This window comes from Pyrus communis, chromosome 15 (assembly GCF_963583255.1).
Source record: "Pyrus communis chromosome 15, drPyrComm1.1, whole genome shotgun sequence".
Lineage (NCBI taxonomy): Eukaryota > Viridiplantae > Streptophyta > Magnoliopsida > Rosales > Rosaceae > Pyrus > Pyrus communis.
Genome location: NC_084817.1, coordinates 355,166 through 376,311, shown reverse-complemented (window position 1 = coordinate 376,311; position 21,146 = coordinate 355,166). Strand labels below are relative to the sequence as shown.

Sequence of the window (21,146 nt, the reverse complement as noted above, 5' to 3'; positions counted from 1 at the left end):
CGGACGGCCCTTTGGATCAACAGCTCATCCACAAACCTACACCCTACGAAGATAGAATCAGATGATCAAATTACAAAGAGATTGTAACCCCAAAAATCATTAATACAAAAATATATTTTGTACACGTATTCTTGTTTCTTGTTTCAGGAATTTTTCGTGTTTACAACACCATGGAAGTGGTTGAGTAAGCTTCAATGCTCGAACACCATGTTTTGATATTTGTAAATACATCACCTAAAGATATGTGTGATTTCAATGCTACGTCTAACTCAATGTTATGGGTATTTTACCATTAGATTTGATTTCTACAGTTATGTATATCTTCTCTTTTCATTCCGTATCATTAGTGCTACATAGTATTGAAAAAATTACAAGTTCGATACTTAATTATGACTTAACTCCATATACTTCATATTTCTACTCCGTTAAAGCAGAATATTGTATATTATAAAATAAAAAATAAAATAAATACAATTATCTTACCACACTCGACTTAAAAATGTTATCCTACAAACTTTCCGGTTAACCCTGAAAAGATGTTGGGTGTAGAAGGAAAATTGTTAAGAAAATAATCAAAACAAAGAAAACCCAACCACGTTTTACCCGAAAACGATATTGGGTGTAAAAAGAAAATTGTTGTGAAAAAAATCACAACAGAGAAAACCACCTCCTACCACGGCAACAACCGCAAATTCCGTGGTGGTCCGAGCTGCCAAACATGGGGACTACTTTTGCCAGTGTCCATTGAGGACAACATTAGGGTTTTGAACCACGAATTGATGAATTGGAGTGGTTGGGAATAAAGACAGCGGGTGACGGCGATACAACCACCGGAGAGGGTGGAGGCTGCTGTCGGGTGGAATTAACAACATAAATCAGTAGCCCAAACGAGATGACCAGACCAAATAAGAAACATCCACTCAAAATAAATTCAAATTAAGTCCTCAGTTACAGTCCCGACGATATCAAAAACCCATTCTTCCAAAATTTTGTTTCGATCCCATCTAACAATAACATCAACGTACAAGACCACATATTGCTAGGCAAAAGAGCAGACATCAAAATACATCTGTTTCTGGCAATTCACATTCTATCTTCTCTCTTCCGTGGTGCACAGGTGATGATCTCATCAACTCTAAGAATCATCTCCGCAGCCTCTGTTGCAGACAGCAGCACGGCCTGCTTAACTTTAAACGCTTCTGATATCCCTCGTTCCGCCATGTCTCCTACCTGTCACAATGTTAAAAAAATGCCACCCGTCAAATCACTATGAGAGTTCAGACACTCGACAAGTAATTACTCCCCATTAACATGTAATGCTTCGCTTTGCATGAGAGATCACAGTATCGCGTAATGGATATGGCATTCCAAAGCTGAGGTCAAACACCATGCTCAATATACTAAAGAAATGTCATACATCTATGATTTTGTTCATTTCTTTTCGTTCTGGTACTTACTGTTCCAGAGATGACATCAATGCCGGAAGTGCATCCTTCTTTCTGGTGCTCCGCACGTAGCTTTGCAATCAATTCAGCACTGTCCAAGCCGGCATTGTCAGCAATGATAGTAGGAATGGCCAAGAGTGCCCGTGAAAAAGCTTCAATAGCATGAGATTTCTTTCCAGGCGTTTTCCTGGCCAGCTCATCAACTTCCTTTGCCATTATCATCTCAGGCCATCCACCTCCAAGCAAAACTCTGCTGTCATTGACCGTCTGAGACAGCACGCACAAGGCATCATGCAGAGACCTTTCAGCCTCGTCAAGCACGTGATGGCTGCCAAAGTACAAACATATCATAGCATCATCCAACTAAAAGTAAAAAGAACCAATTTCAACTCCAGGGCCAGAACAACTGCTTCCTACATCTTTTTGGGGAATACTTTATATGTAAATCCTAATTCTAGGTGCTACAAGGAATATCCATAAGTGGGAAGAAAGGGCAATACAAGCTGACAAGAGTCGATGTTTCCAATCAGCTAATAACAAAACTGTCAGCCAACACAAGCCACAAAAGTAAACCTGCACACATAATTTCTGGTATTCCAAAGGCATATGAGTCTGACAGACTCTCAGCCAGTTTAACTATGGCCGCAAATAAGATAAGCTAAACATTTATGGTACTCCATTTCATATACTATATAACCCCCCCCCCCCAACACACACACAAAAAAGAGGTTAGAATTACATCCGTGTGGGCACAGTAATATCAGCCAGTGCAGAATTGAAATAGAAGAAAACAAAATGTAAATGCAAAAATACCTTGCGCCTCTCAGCACTATTGTGCAAGCCTGACCCAGTTCAACTCCAGAAAAGTGGATCAACTTGTCCTCACCAATCATAATTTCCTCAATCAGCTTGCAGTGCCCAAGCTTAACGGACTCTGGGTTATCAAAGGTTGATGCAATTTCACCACCAGTAACTAAGGCCAAACGCTCAATGCCATCAAAATCAGCATGCTCAATTGCAAGTATTCCAGCATCTGCAAAGAGTTCTTCTGGGAAATTGTAGATCAACTGTCTGTTAACAAAACAGTTAATTCCATGACCTATGATCTTCTGAACTTTTTCTCTCATTTTATCTTTCTCAGCCCCTTCAATTTCAGCAACTTTCGCCATTGAGTCAACACGAACACGTGCCCCATAAATCTTCACTTTGTCTGTGTCCATTGCTGTATTTGCAACCAAAATGTTTGCATTCTCTATGCGCTTCGGCTGACCAAGACCTATTTTCTTGTCAAGAATAAATCTGAACAATAAAAACAGAAGTATGGAAGAGGTCATGCAAGAGTAAATAAGAAATCAACATGCATAACCAAAAAAAAAAAACAAAAAGAAATTTACAGCCCATATCAGCTATTCAGATAATTGATGACAAAGAACAGAAATCTCCAACACTGCATAATAGAATTTCCAAAATTGACGAGATTGGAAGTAAAAATAACATAAGCTCAAAAGTTCATTTTCTTTCTTACCCTTCATCTAAAAATGAGTCTATAAGTGATCCACCGGGCTTCTTTATAATTTGGATGGCCTCTAAGTTGGTGCTCCCCTGCCATTGCAAACAGCTTGAGAAAAAACATGAAGACTAAAGAAAAAGAAATGTTTTCAACACTCACATTGAACGTTAACTACCAAACGTTAAGTTACAATCACCTTTAGGCGCATCACAGCATCAACTGCTAGCTGTGCAAAATGTTCCTTATCCTGAGAAAGAATTTTGGAGCTCAAAGTAGTCATTGCGATCTTCATTAGGTCTGACTTAAATTTCTCTGCAAAATTCAGTGATGCCTCCTTCATTTAGTTACAGTTGTGCAAGGCAAAGATAATGAAAGCATAGCTAATCCATTCAAAAGCTCCAACCTCAGAAAGCAGCATGCATAATGATCAAGCCCATCAAATTCATTAACTGAACATCATGTGACTAGAATAACTCATATCAATAGCTACTAAATGAATGTTGATCCCTAAAGTCATATAATTGATGAACGGTACAGAAGCAACTGAAGTCAAAATAAAGCAATTAAATTCAAAATAATAGTCAGTAGTGAATACCAGAATCAGCCTTGTTATCCACAACCTTATGCAATAAAGCATCACGAGCACATTCAGCTGCCATCCGATAACCTAAACAATCAAACTTACAGCATTACTAACTCTAAAGTCACATGGTACCACATAAACAACAACAGAACAGAGCAACAAAACTAGTGAGAGGTGTTTGCAGAAACTTCTGACAAACCTGAAATGATTGTCATTGGGTGAATCTTTGATGCAACCAGCTTTTCAGCCTCCCTTAAGAGTTCCCCCGCCAAAACAACAACCGAAGTTGTCCCATCACCAACTTCATCATCTTGAACTTTTGAAATATCTGACTCTTGTATTAAGGATCATCGCAAAATGTGAGCAAGATCCATCTCTACGCCTCCCATACACTTTCAGTCGTTGAAGATCACAGAGAACTTGCCAACAACAGTTTTGACCAAATCGGTCTACATATACGTAAAATGATAGCTAAAATGGAAAAACATGTCCACAACCTGTAACAATCAGTGTGAACAACAGTCACAAATTCAAAATGCAATTGCAAGGATACCGACAAGAACTTTGGCAGCTGCATTGTCAATATGCAGGGACTTTAAGATGGTGGCCCCATCATTAGTAACAGTAACCTCATGACCTCTTCCTGTTGATTGAAGAATTTTATCCTGTCCAAATACATTAATAAGAAAGTGATTAACACAAGTAGGAAACCATTGTATACACACAAGTGTCTATTCGTTTGGCAACAGAGTAAGAGACACTAACCATTCCCTTTGGTCCCAAGGTCGTCTTTACCAAGTCAGCAATTGCCATTGCACCCACAAATGAAGCCTTAAACAATACAAAATATAGATAAGTAGTAAGCATGAGGGATACGTCAAATTTTAGCTAGCCATATTGATTTGACATGTGAATAGACAAAAAGAGATTAAAATCCCCTAACATACACCGCCCTACACTATTATACACCAAAAAATTTCCAATATAATCTGGAACGGTCACAAATTCCAGAAAGCCTTGCGAACACAATTAATTATTGCAAATGAAAGATTATTTGAACACCTCAATTTTTATACAAAATCCACACTAATTCCTCCAAAAAAAAGTTTGGAAAACATTTTGTCAAAACCGAAAAATCACAGCATTTGAACGAATGCTGTGATTCAACTCCAGAATATTAACCAACAACATTTTATTTCTACTATTTTGTTACAAACGTTGCCTTTCGGGAAACTAAATCGTTCCATCATAAGCATAAAATCAATTTCAATAGGCAAATGAACTGTCAACCCTAACATAAATAACATTTGTTTACTACAAACACACGTTCAAAGCACAGTGCAGAAAACTCACCAGTCTTGCACGCTCTCCTTTCTCCTCACTAGCTTCATCTTTGAAAATTCTTTCCACCTATCGCATTCGTCAATCAAATCAAATCAAACAAAAAAAAAGGAAATCTGAAAAATAAAATGTCAAAAATCAAACTCTAAACATTTGCATACCGCCATGGAATCGAGATATGAAACGACTTCGCCTGAAGAAAATCTGTGAGATTTTACAAAACAAAGTAAAATAATACGGCAACAAACAATCCGAACACGCAAATCACAAGGAAATGAGAGAAGAGAGGAAAGTTGAAGGAAATAAAATCTCAAGTCTGGTAAAACCCTAAACCTCAAAATCTTACGAAACGGAAACCGTGATTGAGAAACTACCTGATCTTACAGAAGAGAAAGCGAAGATGGAGACGGTGAACGGAGAATCGAAGACTCTGGATCCCGCCCAAAATAACTGGTTTCGGCGTCGAGGGTTTTAAGACTCTGAACCGGCAGCACTGGAGTAGAACAGAAGTAGTGAGAAGAACCGGATGTGTAGCCTCCTCTAGGTTGCTCGATTTTTGAAAATGTGATGCATCAGAACAAGGGCTATGGAACGAACGGTTGGATTGAAAGGGGAGGGTGGGCCAGCGTGATTTCTAGCCGGTGATTTGAAATGATAAGTACCAAAAGCCCTAGCGAGTTATATATAAGGTCGCACGGGAACTCTTTATGTAGTCGCGCGAAGTCGCAGGAAGGCCCCATTGCTTGTTCTCTTATATGGCTTTTTCTTCCTGAATTTGGTTTACAATAATAAACACACACTTTTAATTTAGTTTTGATCTTACTTAAAACTTTCAATTTGTGCCAATTTCTCCGCTGTTGGTAATTTTATCATTAATTTGTCCAATTAAAAGTTTATTTTAATCTATTTGGTATATTTAATATTTTTAAATTCAATTTAGATGTGTAAGTTTCAGTTCTTAATTTTTTCTCACAACTCAGTTAGCCTAGTGCCTAGGCAGATTAAGCGGATTTAAGTAAATATATTATATTTTATATAAATAAGTGTCCGTTTATAATTAAAATATATATAATTTAATCATAAACTATAAAATAGAATGATATATATATATATATATATATATATTATGAAATATTGGAACATAATAAAAATATGAGGAATAAGCATATAATATACGTTCATTTAAGTATTCAACAAATCTCTTACAATTAATTTTAAAAAAAAAAGCAAAATTAAAGTTATTTATTTTCTGTCTAAGTGAGTTGCAAACTAGGTGGATCTGGGCGGGCTAGGCGGGCGCCACAGTAGGTATAGACACCCTTTCTTAATTTTCAAACGTCTAGGCATTAATAGGGGCGGTGGCCAACTGTCTAGCGTCTAGGCGGCGTCAGTTTGAAATTTTTAGAATAGTGCTAAAAACTCAAGTATTTACTAATATTCCTTATGAGTGTAACATTTTTTTTTTTTGGTAATCCTATGAATATAGCATTTGTTAATGTGGACATTGCTATACTTTATGAAATTAATTCAAAATTGTGACAAAATTATTCGGCAATGTGGAATAAGGCCTCAAGTTTATGTGGACATTGCTAAAAACTCGACACAAGGCATCGGCGTAGATAATAAAGTGGGGGGTCAAGCACTACAACTACAAATCTCATTGAACAATAAAATATAAAAATAAAAATAAAAATAAAATCTCATTAAACAAAGTTGTTGAATCATTTGGTCAAGTTGTACTTGATCTTTGTCTTGTTGGAGCAATCTCATGAACAAAGTAGCATGATATAAGGTAGATGTGAATAGGTTAATTGATCGAGAGAATTTTTGCTTCTTTGCACTTAAGATTGGACTCTCTACTCATAAATTAGACGAGTTTATCTTCTTGTTAAAAGAAGAAGGAATTGTTAGACTAGTTTATCTTCCTACTCACTTTTAGGCACCAAATAATATAATACTTCTTGTAAGAAGCACTTTAAATGTTTTTCTAGGACCCACTTGAATTTTTACTTGAGATTGATTTTAAAAACATTTTCAGCAAAAATTCTTTCATTTATTTTAAAAACATTTTCAAACGAGCTCAATATTATGCACACAGCAAAATATATAATAACAGAAAACTAGTGGGTAGAGATGATCGAGAAACAACTTGAGGACAGGAGGGTCACCCAACCTTATCATAATTATACGAAGCCTGGTGCAATAACAAAAGGAATACAATCAATCTGCTCTAGGAAAGAATTAATGTGACCTCGAGCTGAGGTCTTTGACAATTCCGATCATGCTGCATAAATATATGTCGTAATCAAACGGCACCCCAGAAAAATCAAATAAGAAGCAACAGTTGAGTTAACTGTTGTTCTATCTTAACCAGATAAGCTAAAACTCGATCGCAGAGGCCCTTCACTCGCTCGCACTCTGCTGGCATAGCCCTTAATTTAGAGTTTAGAGGGGTCGTGTGCGCTGGCCGCTTGCTTTGCCACATAGCCGAGCATTCCTTGGAATGGGGAATTCATCCCTAAGTGAAGTGGATGAAGTATAAACACGCAGATATAATTGTTGTCCAAGGTACTGTCGTGCCCAAAATTCTGTCCTCAAGTTCCACATTCCCACGTTATCGAGCGCAATGTGGATTGCCGTCCACGATTTGGGATACACCTGCATTCACAGTGTTCTATAAATTAACCATATGTATATACCTATGTTACTGCTTGTTTGTTTTTGTTTTTGTTTTTCTCTTCATTGTCGCAGCTGTTATAATGTGAGCATCAAATGCAAATGTAACGAGGAGTAATTATATACCTGAGTGGTGCAACGTGAAACCGCATCTCGGAGATTGTACGCATCCCTGCTAGCAGTTGTCCACTGGCCTCCATCCATACTGCAAATATTTGACAAGCAATTTTGAATTATTTATCAAGATAGGCTGGATTGAGTTAAAAGCATATGGAGCTGATAATTGAGTATGCTTACCCAACAACAAAGAAAGAGTAACCATCAAGATGCCAGCTTTGAATGATATCTTCGTTGTTTTGGAACACAATCTCGACGAATGTTCTAAAATCAGCACCCAAAACTGAGGTGTCAAGATACAATCCTCCACCAGTAGGCTTGTCGGAGATGCTTCCAACACGGAAAACTCCTCCAATTTTGAAGTAGTCAGCAAGCTTCAGGGGAGTGTCCGCTGGAACAAATGACACACTGTTCACTCCATATCTTTGTTTCCCATTCACTTGACCAGCGGAGTTTTCTAGCACGTAAGTTTTGGTTAAGTTGATCATTCCATAGTGGTATGAGCCCTGTGGGTTTGGCCTTGGTCCACTTGCTGTAAGATTAGTCCTGAAATAACATACATGCATAAAATTCAATTAGCTAGGACGTTATATTATGATCGATGAAATTGAAGTGTAGATTTAATTATGAATGAATATTGCATATTGTGTTGGCTTAAAACATAAACTCGTTTGGTGGCTAGGACTAGAGTTGAACGAAAGCTCTATATAGAACTTGTAAGATGTAACACGTTTCAACATTTATAAGTTCATCGAGCAGTTGTCAGGACATTAGTCCAATTTGATTGAAATAGTCTGAAATGAGAAAGTACCTGATAGAGCGGGCTTGGTTCAAAGACCAGTCGACTTGGATGGTGGGTCCACCAGGGGGTGGGCCAGAGACTGCGCCAGCAGAGTTGGCGTAATGGACAGTGCCGGTTGTGGTGAGGATTGGAGAGGTGAAACGAGAGGAAGCTACAACATAGTAGTCTTGTCCGGGCTGAGCAGCTGTTACAAGAACGGAGTAAGATTGGCCAACATGTACATCAAGGGATGAGTAGGTAGTTTGGAGGGTGTGTGTTCCCTCTACTTCTACCAGCTTCATTTTGTGGTTTTGAATGCGGAAGTTGAGGGAATTTTGCAACCCAACATTTGAAATTCGCAGCCTGTACGTTTTTCCTGCAATGAGATACAGTAATAAATATATACCATTAACAATCTAAAGAAGATAAATGTAGGATGGTTGTGATTGCAAAAGTTGATATCAAGAATAAATTTGAAGGCACACCTTGTTCGAAATTAAGAGAAAATCCACCGGGACCGCGACCGTTGATAAGGATTCCATCAGGAGAAGGTAGCTTCTTACCACGGTCCAGATGAGCCTTCAAGGTCTGTACAAGACAAATAAAATTATCAACATTGATAAATTAACAAAGCAATCAAAGCTAATCAAGGTTGTTCTAGAGATAGACGTGAATGTAGTCGCATTGACTTGACCCGATATGCTTTTTTGTGCACTAGAGTTCGATATTTTTCCGCAATTTAAATAGTATAAAGTAAAATATTTGCTTGCATCAGAAATTTCTCCGGCTACTGAGATATGGTTTCAGAGATGAACTGTTTGGCTTTATTAGCTTCGGTCACACGTGAGGTAGATAACGGGAGTGAACCACAACACAATAAAACAATGCGCAACAAGTTACAAGATTAGGGGAAAACTGGGTCACTAAATGGGCGATTTGGAGTGGGCAGATGAAGAAAGCGACACGCTCAACACTGCGTCTGTGGTCCAACACATACACACAGACACACTTACCCACAGGCCCGCAGACCAACAAGGGTTACCACGATTTCGATAAGGTGGTGCTATCAATATACGATTTTTTACACCCTCTGCATTAATTCTAAAAACTGAGACACAGAGAGAGAGAGGTAGATGAAAGATAAAAAGAAATGTGTGAATATTATGTAGAGAGCTAGTTCTCTTAGTAATCCTATTAGAACTCGTCTCTTATTTATCTTTACATTATAATAATTTTATGAACATCAATACTCACCAATTCTTAGGTTAATGACTAAAACTTTAATGGCTTGAAATTCAAAAATCGTTAATTTAATTTTCTTTTTCTAAAGAAACCAGTTGCAAAAATTGCTTTTGATTTTTTTTTTTTCTTTCACAAAAAAATTGCTTTCGAGTGGAAATAAACTTGTAGCTCAATTTAGAGCATTCATTCATGTATTTGAAGTCTTGTGTTCAAATTTGTTCATAATTTAGTGTAAATTATTTTATAGTTTGTAAGAGAAAAAAAACAAAGAATAAAAGCGCAAAACGAACTGTTTTACCAAGATGGTAGGATTTTCTTCCAACCTAATCTCTCTACTCCCCCTCCCCTCCTTTTTAGGAACGTCAAAGTCTTATTTTGAATTTTTAAAGACAAAAAAGACAAAAAAGAGTGAGAGAAGAGGAGTAATGGGAAGAAAAATAAGGGGAAGAGAATCCTGCCAAGACAGGATAACAGACGTGAAGAGAATCCTGCCAAGACAGGATAACAGACGTCAAACAGGCTACAGAAAAGTAAACGATAACATGCTAACGACATAAGAGCTTTATGATTTTTGTTTGTTTTCTTTCCTTCCGAAATGCCGGAAAACTTCAGATCAAACCAAAAAAGGTGGGAAAATGTAGGTGACTAGGAACACGGGTAAATGAACTGTGTGTGATTTTAGTGGAGAAAGTAAAAAGGAGTGGAAAATAGGTTTTACCGTGTGATTAGACTTGTACCAATCGCCAATAAGAACAGTGTAATCACCGTCAGGATCGGGGAAAGGGACGGGAATTCTGGGCCTGCTGAGAATTCGGATGCCTCCGAAGCCGCCGGCAGCCTTGTGGAAGTCGAGTGATGGGAAGTAGTAGAAACTTCCGATTTGGTCCTTGACTTGGAGAATGTAGGTGAAGTTCCTCCCCGGTGGAATTGGGCAGGTTGTTCCGTACACTCCGTCCTCATATGAATTCCTTCTTTGCTGGATTCCGTTCCTATTTTTACAAAACCAAATTAAATAAAATATTAATTCGTTAAATAACCTCCTGCTTCCTTTAACAAGAATTGATTAATTGACTGGATTTCTTTTAATATATTTCATTAATGGATGACTTTAGGTTTATTTTTAGAGTATCGAAAACACAATCTAATACATTAAATGTAATACTACAATTAATCGAAAACTTAAAAAAGAAAATTTTCATCCAATTTATTTTAATACTTAATGTACCAGATCATATTCCCGAACAAACTGAAAGATTTCACATTATGAGAGATTTTTCAGGAAAAAGAAACAAGCCGCAAGGGTCCCAAAGGACAAATAATTTTCTACTCGTTCTTGGTCCTTTTCAAGGACAATTAAGTCAACAAACTTAAAAAATCGTAGCTTAATTTATTAAGATGCTAAAAAAATTCTTAGAAAAAAAAAAGGAAAAAATTGGGCACCCTACTGAATAAAAGTTTGTTTCGTGTAAGTCGTTTTCAAACAAATCAATAATGGTAGGGGAAATAAACATCAAAAATCAAAATAAGGGTAATGTTGGTTAACAAGAAATAAATGCTTAAGCTCAGCCAAAGCTGTCGCTCATTCAGAGACGAACCAAGTCATATTTTTTAAAAACTTTAACGAAAGGTTTTCGATACTATTTATTTTAACAAAAAAATTATATTTTTACATTAAAATTTTAATTATGATATTATTCATTTTACTCTTTATTTTATTCTTATTTTTAAAACTCAAAATTTCCAATCTATTTTCATGAGTTTCCTTGATTTCTAATATCTACGTATAGAAAGCTCAGCTGGTGTGGTCGTAGTCGTCGTCAGTACTATATCTGATCGTTCCATTCCATACCCTCTCTCCAACTACTGCAATCAACATGCCCAACTGAACCCGTCCAAAACTCTAACCGTACCTCACTTACCCAGATCTAAACTCAAAACTCAAAACTCAAAAAAAATAAAAATAAAAGATATAATGCTAGTCTGAAACGAACAAGGGCGTCAGAGAAGTACGTGCAGTGCAGCATTAGTATGATTCCAAAAAAAAATCAAAGGCTTAACATAGTTTAAGAAAGAATAAACAGGGCAATCTTGTCATTTTCATTCCAATATATGCCAAATAACTAATAAAATATTAATCTAGTATAATCTTTGGCTTTGCAATTTGCCCTAACTAATCAGAGAATGAGAGAGAGAGAGAGAGAGAGAGAGAGAGAGAGAGAGAGAGTGGAGTGAGTACCAGGAGAGGAGGAAAGGCTCGTCCAAGCTGTTGAAGACGTTGATGATGAGATTGTCATTGGTGACGGAGTGGATGTCTGGCCCCGGGAACTGTCCATTTATCAGTATTCCCTGAAAATCCCACACATCAGAATCCCATTCATTTCAATCAGATCGGATGAATCAGATACTGATTTGAATAAACGTATAAAAACAATGCGAGAAATAAAATAACTAGATTTGGATGAGAAACCTTTTGGCGGACACCGAGAGGGTAAATGTCGCCGTAAGTGACATTCCATTCGAAGAATCTGTAGGGATCTTCAGCGACGGCTATGGAGAAGAGAGCGGCGAGACATAGCAGTGCCAAAATCGCACCTCCCGCTCCGTTTACCCGCATTTTAGTTATGCGTACGGCAGTCTAATTAGCTCCGATTAAGCTAACAACGGACTGAGAGATTTTGAAGACGTTGGGACGGGTTAAAATTGGAACAATAAGAAAGAAGCAGAGCTGCGGATGGTGACTTTGGAATGGAGGAGTAATGGCACCTGTATATATATTGAAGTGCGGCACAGAGTCTCACAGGAAAGGGATGCCGTGTATTGCAGCCTAGCCGCAAAGATAGTGAGGGAAAGTTAATAAAAAATGATATTTTATTTGGAATGAAAAAAAATATGGAAAGAAAATAAAATAGCGGTGCGTGTCGTGTCGGTGGTGTTTTTTCTACTTATTTGTTTATAATTGAATTTGAATTATGAAGTTAATGAGTGAATAAATTGGGAGTCTGAATTGTGTGTCTGCCACATGGGTTGGCTGTGTGTGAGTGTGGAGGCGGGTCTGGAGGTGGAGGTGGTGGTGGTGGGATGGTAGTTTCGTTTTGGCGCCATCCCAAGATCAAGGAGAATGCATGTGAGAAAATGTGATTAGTTTTAAACTCATCCCTCATCACTTACTGATTAGTCAAGTCAACCATTTTCCACTCAAATCTGATCCGTCATTTGCCAATTGCCATATAATTTTAGGAAAGTGTTATTGACATTTCAAAACTAAAAAGTTTGAAGTGCTATTGACTGCCATTTTACAATTATCGTAAGTGTATTTTTCTTTTCAAATATAAAAAGTTTGGAGTGTAAAATGAGATTTTTTGAGTACCAATAACATTTTCCTAATTTTAATTGGAATAATTAATGCCTAATCCAACCCAAATCTTCTACTTAATTACATAATGATATGAGGGTCAATGATGTCGTGTATATCACACGCAATTAATCAAAACTTGTAAGGGTTATATACACATATATAGATAGGGTTTTGTTTCATTCTTCTCGTGATAGCCTCCGATCTTACCTAGGAATCAGGAGTCAGGGTCAGGATTACTTAAATTTATTATGGTAATAATACAGCTGTAATACAGAATTTGAATGTCCAGCAAAAACTCACTTTCTTCACTCTCTTTTTTTTTCTTTCTTTGTCTCTTTCTTTCTCGTTATTTTGACATAAATGGGTAATGGTAACAGGATATCCGTAGAATAAAATCAAGCACATGTTTGACTGGAAAAAAAAAAAAGGAAAAAAGGAAAGCACATGAATTCAGACTTTGTTGTTCACAAGATACATTCAAGTCACGTGAGAATGGAACGACACTATACTTACTAGCCTTTTAATTTTCAACCACATTCTACCCTCTCTTTTGCTCCTATAATGTCTTAAAATGTAGTACCTCGAGTAAGTAAGAACATTTACTCCTGCATATAAGATTTTTCTTTTGGTTCTCCCTTCTATATTATTACTTGTGCAATGCCAAAAACTTTTTTCGTCTAGTTTTTTACAGTAAATAACTTTCCTATTTGAATAACCATTTTCTAACTGATTACCAATAGTTAATCATTTTCATGTTTGAAGAATTATTTTCTAAATGATTGCCAACTAAGTTACTGTTTATTAATTTATATTATCGTAACCCAAATAAACATGCAAGAAAGTCTGACCAAAGAAGTCATTAATAACACGTTTACTAACGGTCGAATATGAATTGGACTAATACATAAAATAAACTAAAAAGTGTGAGTTGTAGATTAAAATTCGTTACCCAATACCTAAAATTAGAATTCGTTTCGTTAGGAGACTAGTTGATCTTATACCCGTTCATTCTTTCCTTCCCACAATGCAAGAAGAATAGTAGAAGTTATCACTCAAATTTACCAAATTTAGGGATAAAATAGCAGATTTAGGATCCACGGGACAAGGCTCACAGCGCGGCAACACATGCGTACGCGGTTTCTAAATTAGAATTCAAATGCGGCCCCAAACCCAACAAATTAATTGATAATGTTTGATTGCTTTGCTTTGTTGGTTAGTAGTAGGTCCCATTAACCATGATTAGAGGGTGCATTTTTAGGACTAGCATTCTCTCCCATCATTTTTCCATCCTCTCATCTCACATTCTCTATTTCATCTTTATTTTTTTATAAGATGTTGACGTGGCTTAACTATGACCGTTCAAATAGAAGGGGAAGGAATGAGAGAAAAAAAAAGAAGGAAGAGAATCATACTCCGCATTTTTGCTCTTGCTCACCATCTTTAAGCGATGGTAATGCTCAATGCTCATACCCAATAATAAAGTTTAAATTTTGAAATTTATGTCTATTTACTACATAGATCTTGAAATTTAAACTCATAAATGAGATAATAGGTATCACCATCAAAACTTAAAGGTAGTAAGCAAAGGGAATTATTATTAGAACTCCAAAAATCTCATTCTACACTCCAAACTTTTTATATTAGGAAAGAAAAATACACTTGTGAAGAGTGTAGAATGAGATTTTTGAAGTGTCAATAACACTTCCCTAATCAAAAATATTCCCATGATTAGTAGGCATGTTGAACTCAGACCATACAACCACAAAAAGAACCAAATCTATGTTGAGGCCATGGTGGAGTACCGTAACACAGCACAAGACAGCTGTTCCACAAAAACATAAATTCAAAAAAGATTTAAAACTTATGTTGGACTCAATCATGTACTCAGTGAGGCCCACAAAAAGTAATACAAACACAGCACAAGACATGCAAACAATCATTGCTCTCAAATCTCAATCATCCCACAACCTAATCCCTACTCTCTACGACATGCAAACAAACATTGCTCTCAAATCTCAAGCATCCCACAACCTAATCCCTACTCTCTCTCTCTCACACACACACACACACACACACACACGGAAAATGCGTGTGAAAGCTACAAATGTTACTTGCACAACTAAGCTGACCAATTCTCAAAATTCAACTATGATAGACACCACTCTATTACTAACATGGAATGGGATCTTATCCGGATCCACTTTATGGATATCTTAGGAATTTTCACATCTTAGTCATTCATCGTGTATCGTACGCTTAGAAATCATTTGACTTTTTTTATTATTTAAAATTAAACACAAAAGTATCTAACGAAAACTTACTGCACAATGTAAAATGAACGGATAAAATGTGGAGATTCCTAAGATCCCCACAAAGTGGATCCCGAGAGGATCCTCTTCCTACTAACATAACACTTTCCTACTCTTTTCTTTTTCTTTTTCTTAAAAAATAAGAGGGCTTCAAAATGGATTATGACACTTGATGTACCGGACCGTGTTCCTAACACACTAAAAAATCTTTCCTCAAACTGACCCTCCCAACTGCTTCAATGCAATCATTTCATGCTATTGAAGGCCCATATGAAAAGAGAGATCAAACCAATCCTCCAAGAATCATTGAGTGAAATGCGTGCAAGGGAAAGCAATTTCGACTCATGGTAAAAGACCTCTATGTTTATGTACCAAAGAAAATAAAGTAAAACCCAATGAACACCGCTTGGCTTCTTACGTATAATGAATCATTCCTCCTTAAGTGTGAATTACAGTTCTACACATATCAAAATCTCTCAATGAAACTAGGAAATGACAAGTTCTACCACATATCTAAATCGTCTACAAGAAGGAACACCTGCTTACAGGCAAGGACCCAAGGTGTATTCCAACCTGAATTGTTGAATACATAGGCTAACAATTTATTCGCTCACACCAAACATTCAACACACAAAGTTTAATGAGAAAAGCCATGAACCCATTAGAATAACTTTTAATTCTTCCATCCTTTTGCTTGTTTGCCGATGAGATTAAAGAATGAAGTACCAGCTTCAAAGGTGCAGAAGCAAATGTGTGCGTATGCACACAAATCAATGATATGGCAACACAAGCTTGAACATGATAGAAATTCTATGAATTGGGGCAGAAAAGCATAGGCCACGAGAGGAGAAAGATAGGACGGGTACGAAACCGGTAGTAGAAGTTTAACTCAATTAGAGATGTTCAGAGTGTAGTGTGATGGTAGTGATGCAGAACTAGATGCAGGTTGTCCAACACATCAACCCTCAAATATCCAGACACAGAAACGAACCAAAACATAACACAAGATCCGCTGTCTACTTGAGCATTATAAGGAAACATGAAACTGAAACAGATTTTTAAGCGCTTGATTCATCTGCACAAGATGTTTCATAACCAAAACAGACAACCCTTAACTTTACCTAGAAATTTTGAGAACGGTTAACATGCTAAATTCATCACAGGATCAGAATCTGCCAAAACTTCAGAAAACAGATGACAAGCGAAATCCATCACAGGATCAGAACCAATAGAACGTTTGAATCACAAGCTCCGCATCCAAGCAAACCACTAAATCTTGTTTACTTGAATTGAATTCGTATAGTACCCGACCTAAAATCATACTTTAAGCTGAGCAGTGAGAACTGACACCACCAACACTTTCTCGACCAACAGTCGGTCAAATTTCAATGTTAAAACCTATAACCAAGGACCAAATGCAAGAAATCTAAGCAAACGATACAAATCCCCCATTCACTTACAATCAACAAAACACAAATTGAGCAGAGTGTTCAACAAGTTATTTGAAATATTAATTCCTTGTCACATTCAAATTAGCAATTGATCGAAAGTAGAACACAAAACAGCATGCATTCTGCTTCAGAATCCTAAACCCCAACTCTCACACAAAAACCCTAGGTAGGTCCACAACAATTATTAATCGCGAAGCCACTAAAATTGAGCATCCAACTTATCAAATGTATTTCGTATCGAATAGCTACATAGAGTAACAATAAAGAGAAGGAATCCTCAGAACCTGAACTCACAGTGCGATCACTCTCGTTCTCCAAAGAGAAGGCGAAGCCTGGAAGCGAAGAGACCAGTGGGTTCGAGAGAGGCCTCGTGGAGGAGGTCCCGCTTGATGTTCCTCGTGCGCTCGGCTAGGGCTTCCTGCTCCTCCTTGAGAGCCGTCGTGTCCTCCTGAAGATTGTGGAGGCGGTACTTCTGGCCCAGCGATCTGACGCTCAGCAGCAGAATTCCAGTCATTGCGAAGAACTGGATGAAGCTGTCCTTGCGCTTCACAGCATTTGCTATGAGCCCCAACGATTTCTTTGAGTTCTGGACGCCCGCGGAGGAGCTTGGTGGTGCTGATGATGCCATGACGACGGAAACTCTGTTACACAGAGCGCTGCCGCTGCGCAAGTGTAACGAACTGACGAGAGTCCCATATGAAAATGAGGTTTAAACATGTATTTCTTACGACATAAAAATATGTGTCGTTTGTAGGACAAAATAAGGGACAGGATCCTCTCCGGAACATATCTGTCCCGATCCTCCGGATCAAGTCAAAAAACCCAGTTTCGTAAGCCTCACAGGATCTCCACCTTCCTCCCCCAAATCCCCACCATCGTCGCCGTCTGAAGTAGAAAAAGCGAGCCCCCCACAAGAAGCCTGCCACCCCAAAATTTCGATACTGCTTTGTCCCCCAGCAGTTCGAATCCAACGTTAACGACTTCTCCAATATTTGGTTTTGTGAAGGTCGCCGCAAAGCTTCTCCGATCCTGGGTTTCTGATTTTCAGGTGGAGATCAGTGTGAGGCTTACGAAACTGGGTTTTGTGGCTTGATCCGGAGGATCCGGACAGATATGTTCCGGAGAGGATCCTGTCCCACAAAATAACATGTGTAGTTTCCTTTACATTAAAATAATGTGAAAGAGATCAAAAGGTGAAGAAATTTTTCAATACGACGAAAACATGGCCGATATACCAACTGTAATAATACCATTGGATAGAATTTTTTTTTTTTAATTTTGAACAATTGTATTTTACATTTGATGCACCGGACTGTATTTCCGGCACACAAAGAAATCTCTCCAAAAGGTGAGCCTGGTGTGGTGAGGCAGCTGATTTTATCTTGTGACAAAATTGGAAATTACACAATTTAATCGTATTAGGAGTGCTAACTAAGCTACAGATGAGGAAACGTAAACAAGTAATTACCCGCTAAAACCAAACCATTACAAGTGTTGCAAAAAATATCCCAACCTAGCTTTATTATTACTGTCGATCATGATTTTATACTGTATAGCCTGCAGGTTTAATCAGAAATCCAAACTTCCACATTGCTTGTTTTCGATACTTTTTGTTCCATTTCTTTCCTTAGCATCCTTCATGTCATCGTTATTAAGTCCTCGAGTCCGGCCAATTCCCAGCTTTGGCAAACCCTTATTCAGCCCCTCAAGCAAAACACAGGCCTTGCACCATTTCTGCACAATAAAGCAACAAATGTTCAGATTCTCTAACCAAACTCTACCCAAGTAACGAAAGCAAAGGAGTCTAACATTAATCGGATATCTCAACCACATGTCACGTATCGCAGGGTGAAACTAGTAACAAACTTACCTGACTGGAAATGTAACCGCACCGTTCACAAGTCCCCTGTTCTGGCATCTTTGTTGAAGTTGAAATTCTGAAATTCTCCCCAGATTTGATGATATCAAGTATAGCCCTGGGTCTTCAGTTGAAAGAAGTCCAGTAAAATGTCAAACTAGGAGTACAGAATGTGCATACTGAAGATGTAATATAATAAAATAAAAAAAATTTGTGACAACTACAACGCCAACCAGCGAAACATTCTCTCAGCAAGGCACTCACCTGATTCTTTCTAAATCTTTGATGAACTCACGAGCAAAACCACGATACGCATTGGGTGAATAAATGCCTGCAATTTGACAAAAATGTCTTCTGAGATCTAATTGTAAAAGCATTAAACATAGAAATATAGTGGCAAGGGTGGTTGAGCGATGGGAAAATAACCGAGGAAGACTTGAGAGAACTATTTAAGAGCCTAAAGGAAAGATAAATTACATTCAGTGGAGAAGTAGTCCAGCCTCTTGAAATATGCATACGTGCAAAATTAGTTAAGGCTTTGCAAACAATTCCAACTCAGCATTAAGATGAATAACAGTGATGAAAGAAAAAGGAAAAAAAAAATCAGTATTGAATAATTCAGCAGCAAGGATATATAACAATCTCCTTCTCATAGGTGTATTTAAAAGGTTTGCATCTTGGAATTGGCCCGTCTTCACCAGTGACAATTGAAGTGCATCTACTTAATCTACAAAATAAAACCAGCAACTCAGTTCACTTTGCAAACTTAAGGGGAAAAAAAAGAACATTAATGAAATATGAACAAGCATTACCTTGCAATGTCACCTCGTAAAATGTTCAACAGAACTGTTTCAGCAATATCATCTGCATTATGTCCAGTAGCAAGCTTGTCTACCTTCAACAGTGCAGCACCACGATCGAGGGCCTGAGAAGTAAATAGATATATCCATTAAGTTGAATTGTTCCTTGTAATCTATCACCAACCAATAGAATTTGATCATGCCTTGCATGCTTAAAGACACAGAAAGCTCACAAATGACAGCCTTTGTAGGTGTTATCAGCAGAAAGTTTGAATGACCAGTTTTAGTGCTTTAATTACTCATTCATAACTAAGTAACAAGCACCATAAGTTTCTGTGCAATAACCATGTTGATTTGGAAATAATATTTTGTAAAAAAATTTGAATGCCCAAGTCATGTCTAAATACATACATATAAGATGCCTAGAAAAGGGAAAACACCAATTTCCAAGACAGCCAAATACCTGACGACGAAAAACACCACAGAAGGTGCAATTGTTCTTGAGACCAATCATCTTTACTATTTCATCCATGGTCCACCCATACAAATCCTTGTACGAGACTATTTTCAGCGGCAAACCATACTGAAGGTAGAGATTTCGAACGAGAGTCAATTAAAGCTTAAAAGTAGAGAAACATAAGGCATTAAACATGACTGAAAATTCATAGTCGAAATTCACTTGACCTGGATTTCATTTCTTTTGACGGTTTCAAGAGAATCGTCCCTGTAGCCAGTAATGCCCTCATCCACTGACAAGAGGAAGAGATCCAGACCGTAATTGTGGCGCCTATTCAATTCGGATAATACGTAAGCGAGGACAGTGGAATCTGAAGGCAGCAAATAACACAAAAGGCAATAAGCAGAAGGAACTTAAGGACCATATAACATAACTTTTACAATCCAGTACGGCATTATAATTTATCACCACTCCCTAGCACTCCAAGCACAGCTTGATTGATTAGTTTACCTTTGCCGCCGGAGGCACCGAGGGCAATGCGCTCACCAGGCTTAAATAACTGGTTTTCGACAATAACATGATGAATCTCCTCCTCAAACACCTCGTAGAAACACTCCCTGCAAATCTTCACAGACAATAACCGATTCGATTCAATTCTAGGGTTTTACGACCGCAAGATACAGATTATGAGTTTATGCCTCTCATAACAGCTTATTGGAAATCACACCTCAGTAGGAGAAATTACCTGCTCTAGGGTTTTGGGTCTCTTGAGGGCGGCCCGTCTCTCATGACAGATGCAGCACTGGCGGCCCCCCGCCTTCTTCTGCTTGCCGTCGGCTGACGACTCCATTGAACGTGACGACACTCGGTCGAAGCTCAGGATCTGCGAACCAATGACGAATGTTCCCAGTTAATTGTTTTTGTTCTGCTCGCCTCTCTTTCTTTGCTTTCGAAAACACACGCACAATTTTGGAAACTACACATATTTACGAAGCCGTCCTTCCCCTTGATACAGTATTCCTTAATATTGATCGTTATCAAAAGTATCCTTATTAGTATTGATCGTTATCAAAACTAAAACTTAAGGGTGGTTTGAAAATGTTTTAAAAATGACCGAAAATGTTTTCGGTTTTTAATTCTTAATAAAAATGCACGTCAATTTATGTCACAATCTTTACTAAATTCATCACATAAAATGAACAAATGCGCACAAACAACTTT

The 21,146-nt window shown here is 37.7% G+C and overlaps 4 protein-coding genes across 4 annotated transcripts; all 4 read right to left on the bottom strand.

The window, feature by feature from the left end:
- Positions 1 to 893: 893 nt before the first annotated feature.
- On the bottom strand, positions 894 to 5,510 carry LOC137717484 (T-complex protein 1 subunit beta). Its single transcript, XM_068456866.1, has 12 exons — positions 5,254 to 5,510; positions 5,041 to 5,083; positions 4,892 to 4,948; positions 4,304 to 4,369; positions 4,092 to 4,203; positions 3,738 to 3,866; positions 3,551 to 3,622; positions 3,152 to 3,267; positions 2,971 to 3,047; positions 2,259 to 2,744; positions 1,458 to 1,773; positions 894 to 1,230 (listed from the first exon to the last, which is right to left on the bottom strand). The coding sequence occupies exons 2-12, from the start codon at positions 5,044 to 5,046 to the stop codon at positions 1,084 to 1,086; spliced, it is 1,584 nt and encodes a 527-aa protein (XP_068312967.1). The 5' UTR covers positions 5,047 to 5,083; positions 5,254 to 5,510; the 3' UTR covers positions 894 to 1,083.
- Positions 5,511 to 7,007: 1,497 nt separating this feature from the next.
- On the bottom strand, positions 7,008 to 12,518 carry LOC137718480 (L-ascorbate oxidase homolog). The gene is made up of 8 exons (XM_068458038.1): positions 12,163 to 12,518; positions 11,932 to 12,041; positions 10,414 to 10,684; positions 8,939 to 9,041; positions 8,484 to 8,829; positions 7,853 to 8,218; positions 7,682 to 7,760; positions 7,008 to 7,537 (listed from the first exon to the last, which is right to left on the bottom strand). Exons 1-8 carry the CDS (start codon positions 12,307 to 12,309, stop codon positions 7,325 to 7,327), a joined length of 1,635 nt encoding a protein of 544 aa, XP_068314139.1. The 5' UTR covers positions 12,310 to 12,518; the 3' UTR covers positions 7,008 to 7,324.
- A 4,318-nt stretch (positions 12,519 to 16,836) lies between these two features.
- Positions 16,837 to 17,665, bottom strand: LOC137718482 (uncharacterized). Its single transcript, XM_068458040.1, has one exon. It carries the CDS (start codon positions 17,436 to 17,438, stop codon positions 17,112 to 17,114), a length of 327 nt encoding a protein of 108 aa, XP_068314141.1. The 5' UTR covers positions 17,439 to 17,665; the 3' UTR covers positions 16,837 to 17,111.
- Positions 17,666 to 18,263: 598 nt separating this feature from the next.
- On the bottom strand, positions 18,264 to 20,935 carry LOC137718481 (cytoplasmic tRNA 2-thiolation protein 1). The gene is made up of 10 exons (XM_068458039.1): positions 20,671 to 20,935; positions 20,436 to 20,550; positions 20,153 to 20,295; positions 19,932 to 20,051; positions 19,481 to 19,593; positions 19,303 to 19,395; positions 19,146 to 19,186; positions 18,933 to 18,999; positions 18,681 to 18,792; positions 18,264 to 18,544 (listed from the first exon to the last, which is right to left on the bottom strand). Exons 1-10 carry the CDS (start codon positions 20,773 to 20,775, stop codon positions 18,380 to 18,382), a joined length of 1,074 nt encoding a protein of 357 aa, XP_068314140.1. The 5' UTR covers positions 20,776 to 20,935; the 3' UTR covers positions 18,264 to 18,379.
- Positions 20,936 to 21,146: the final 211 nt, after the last annotated feature.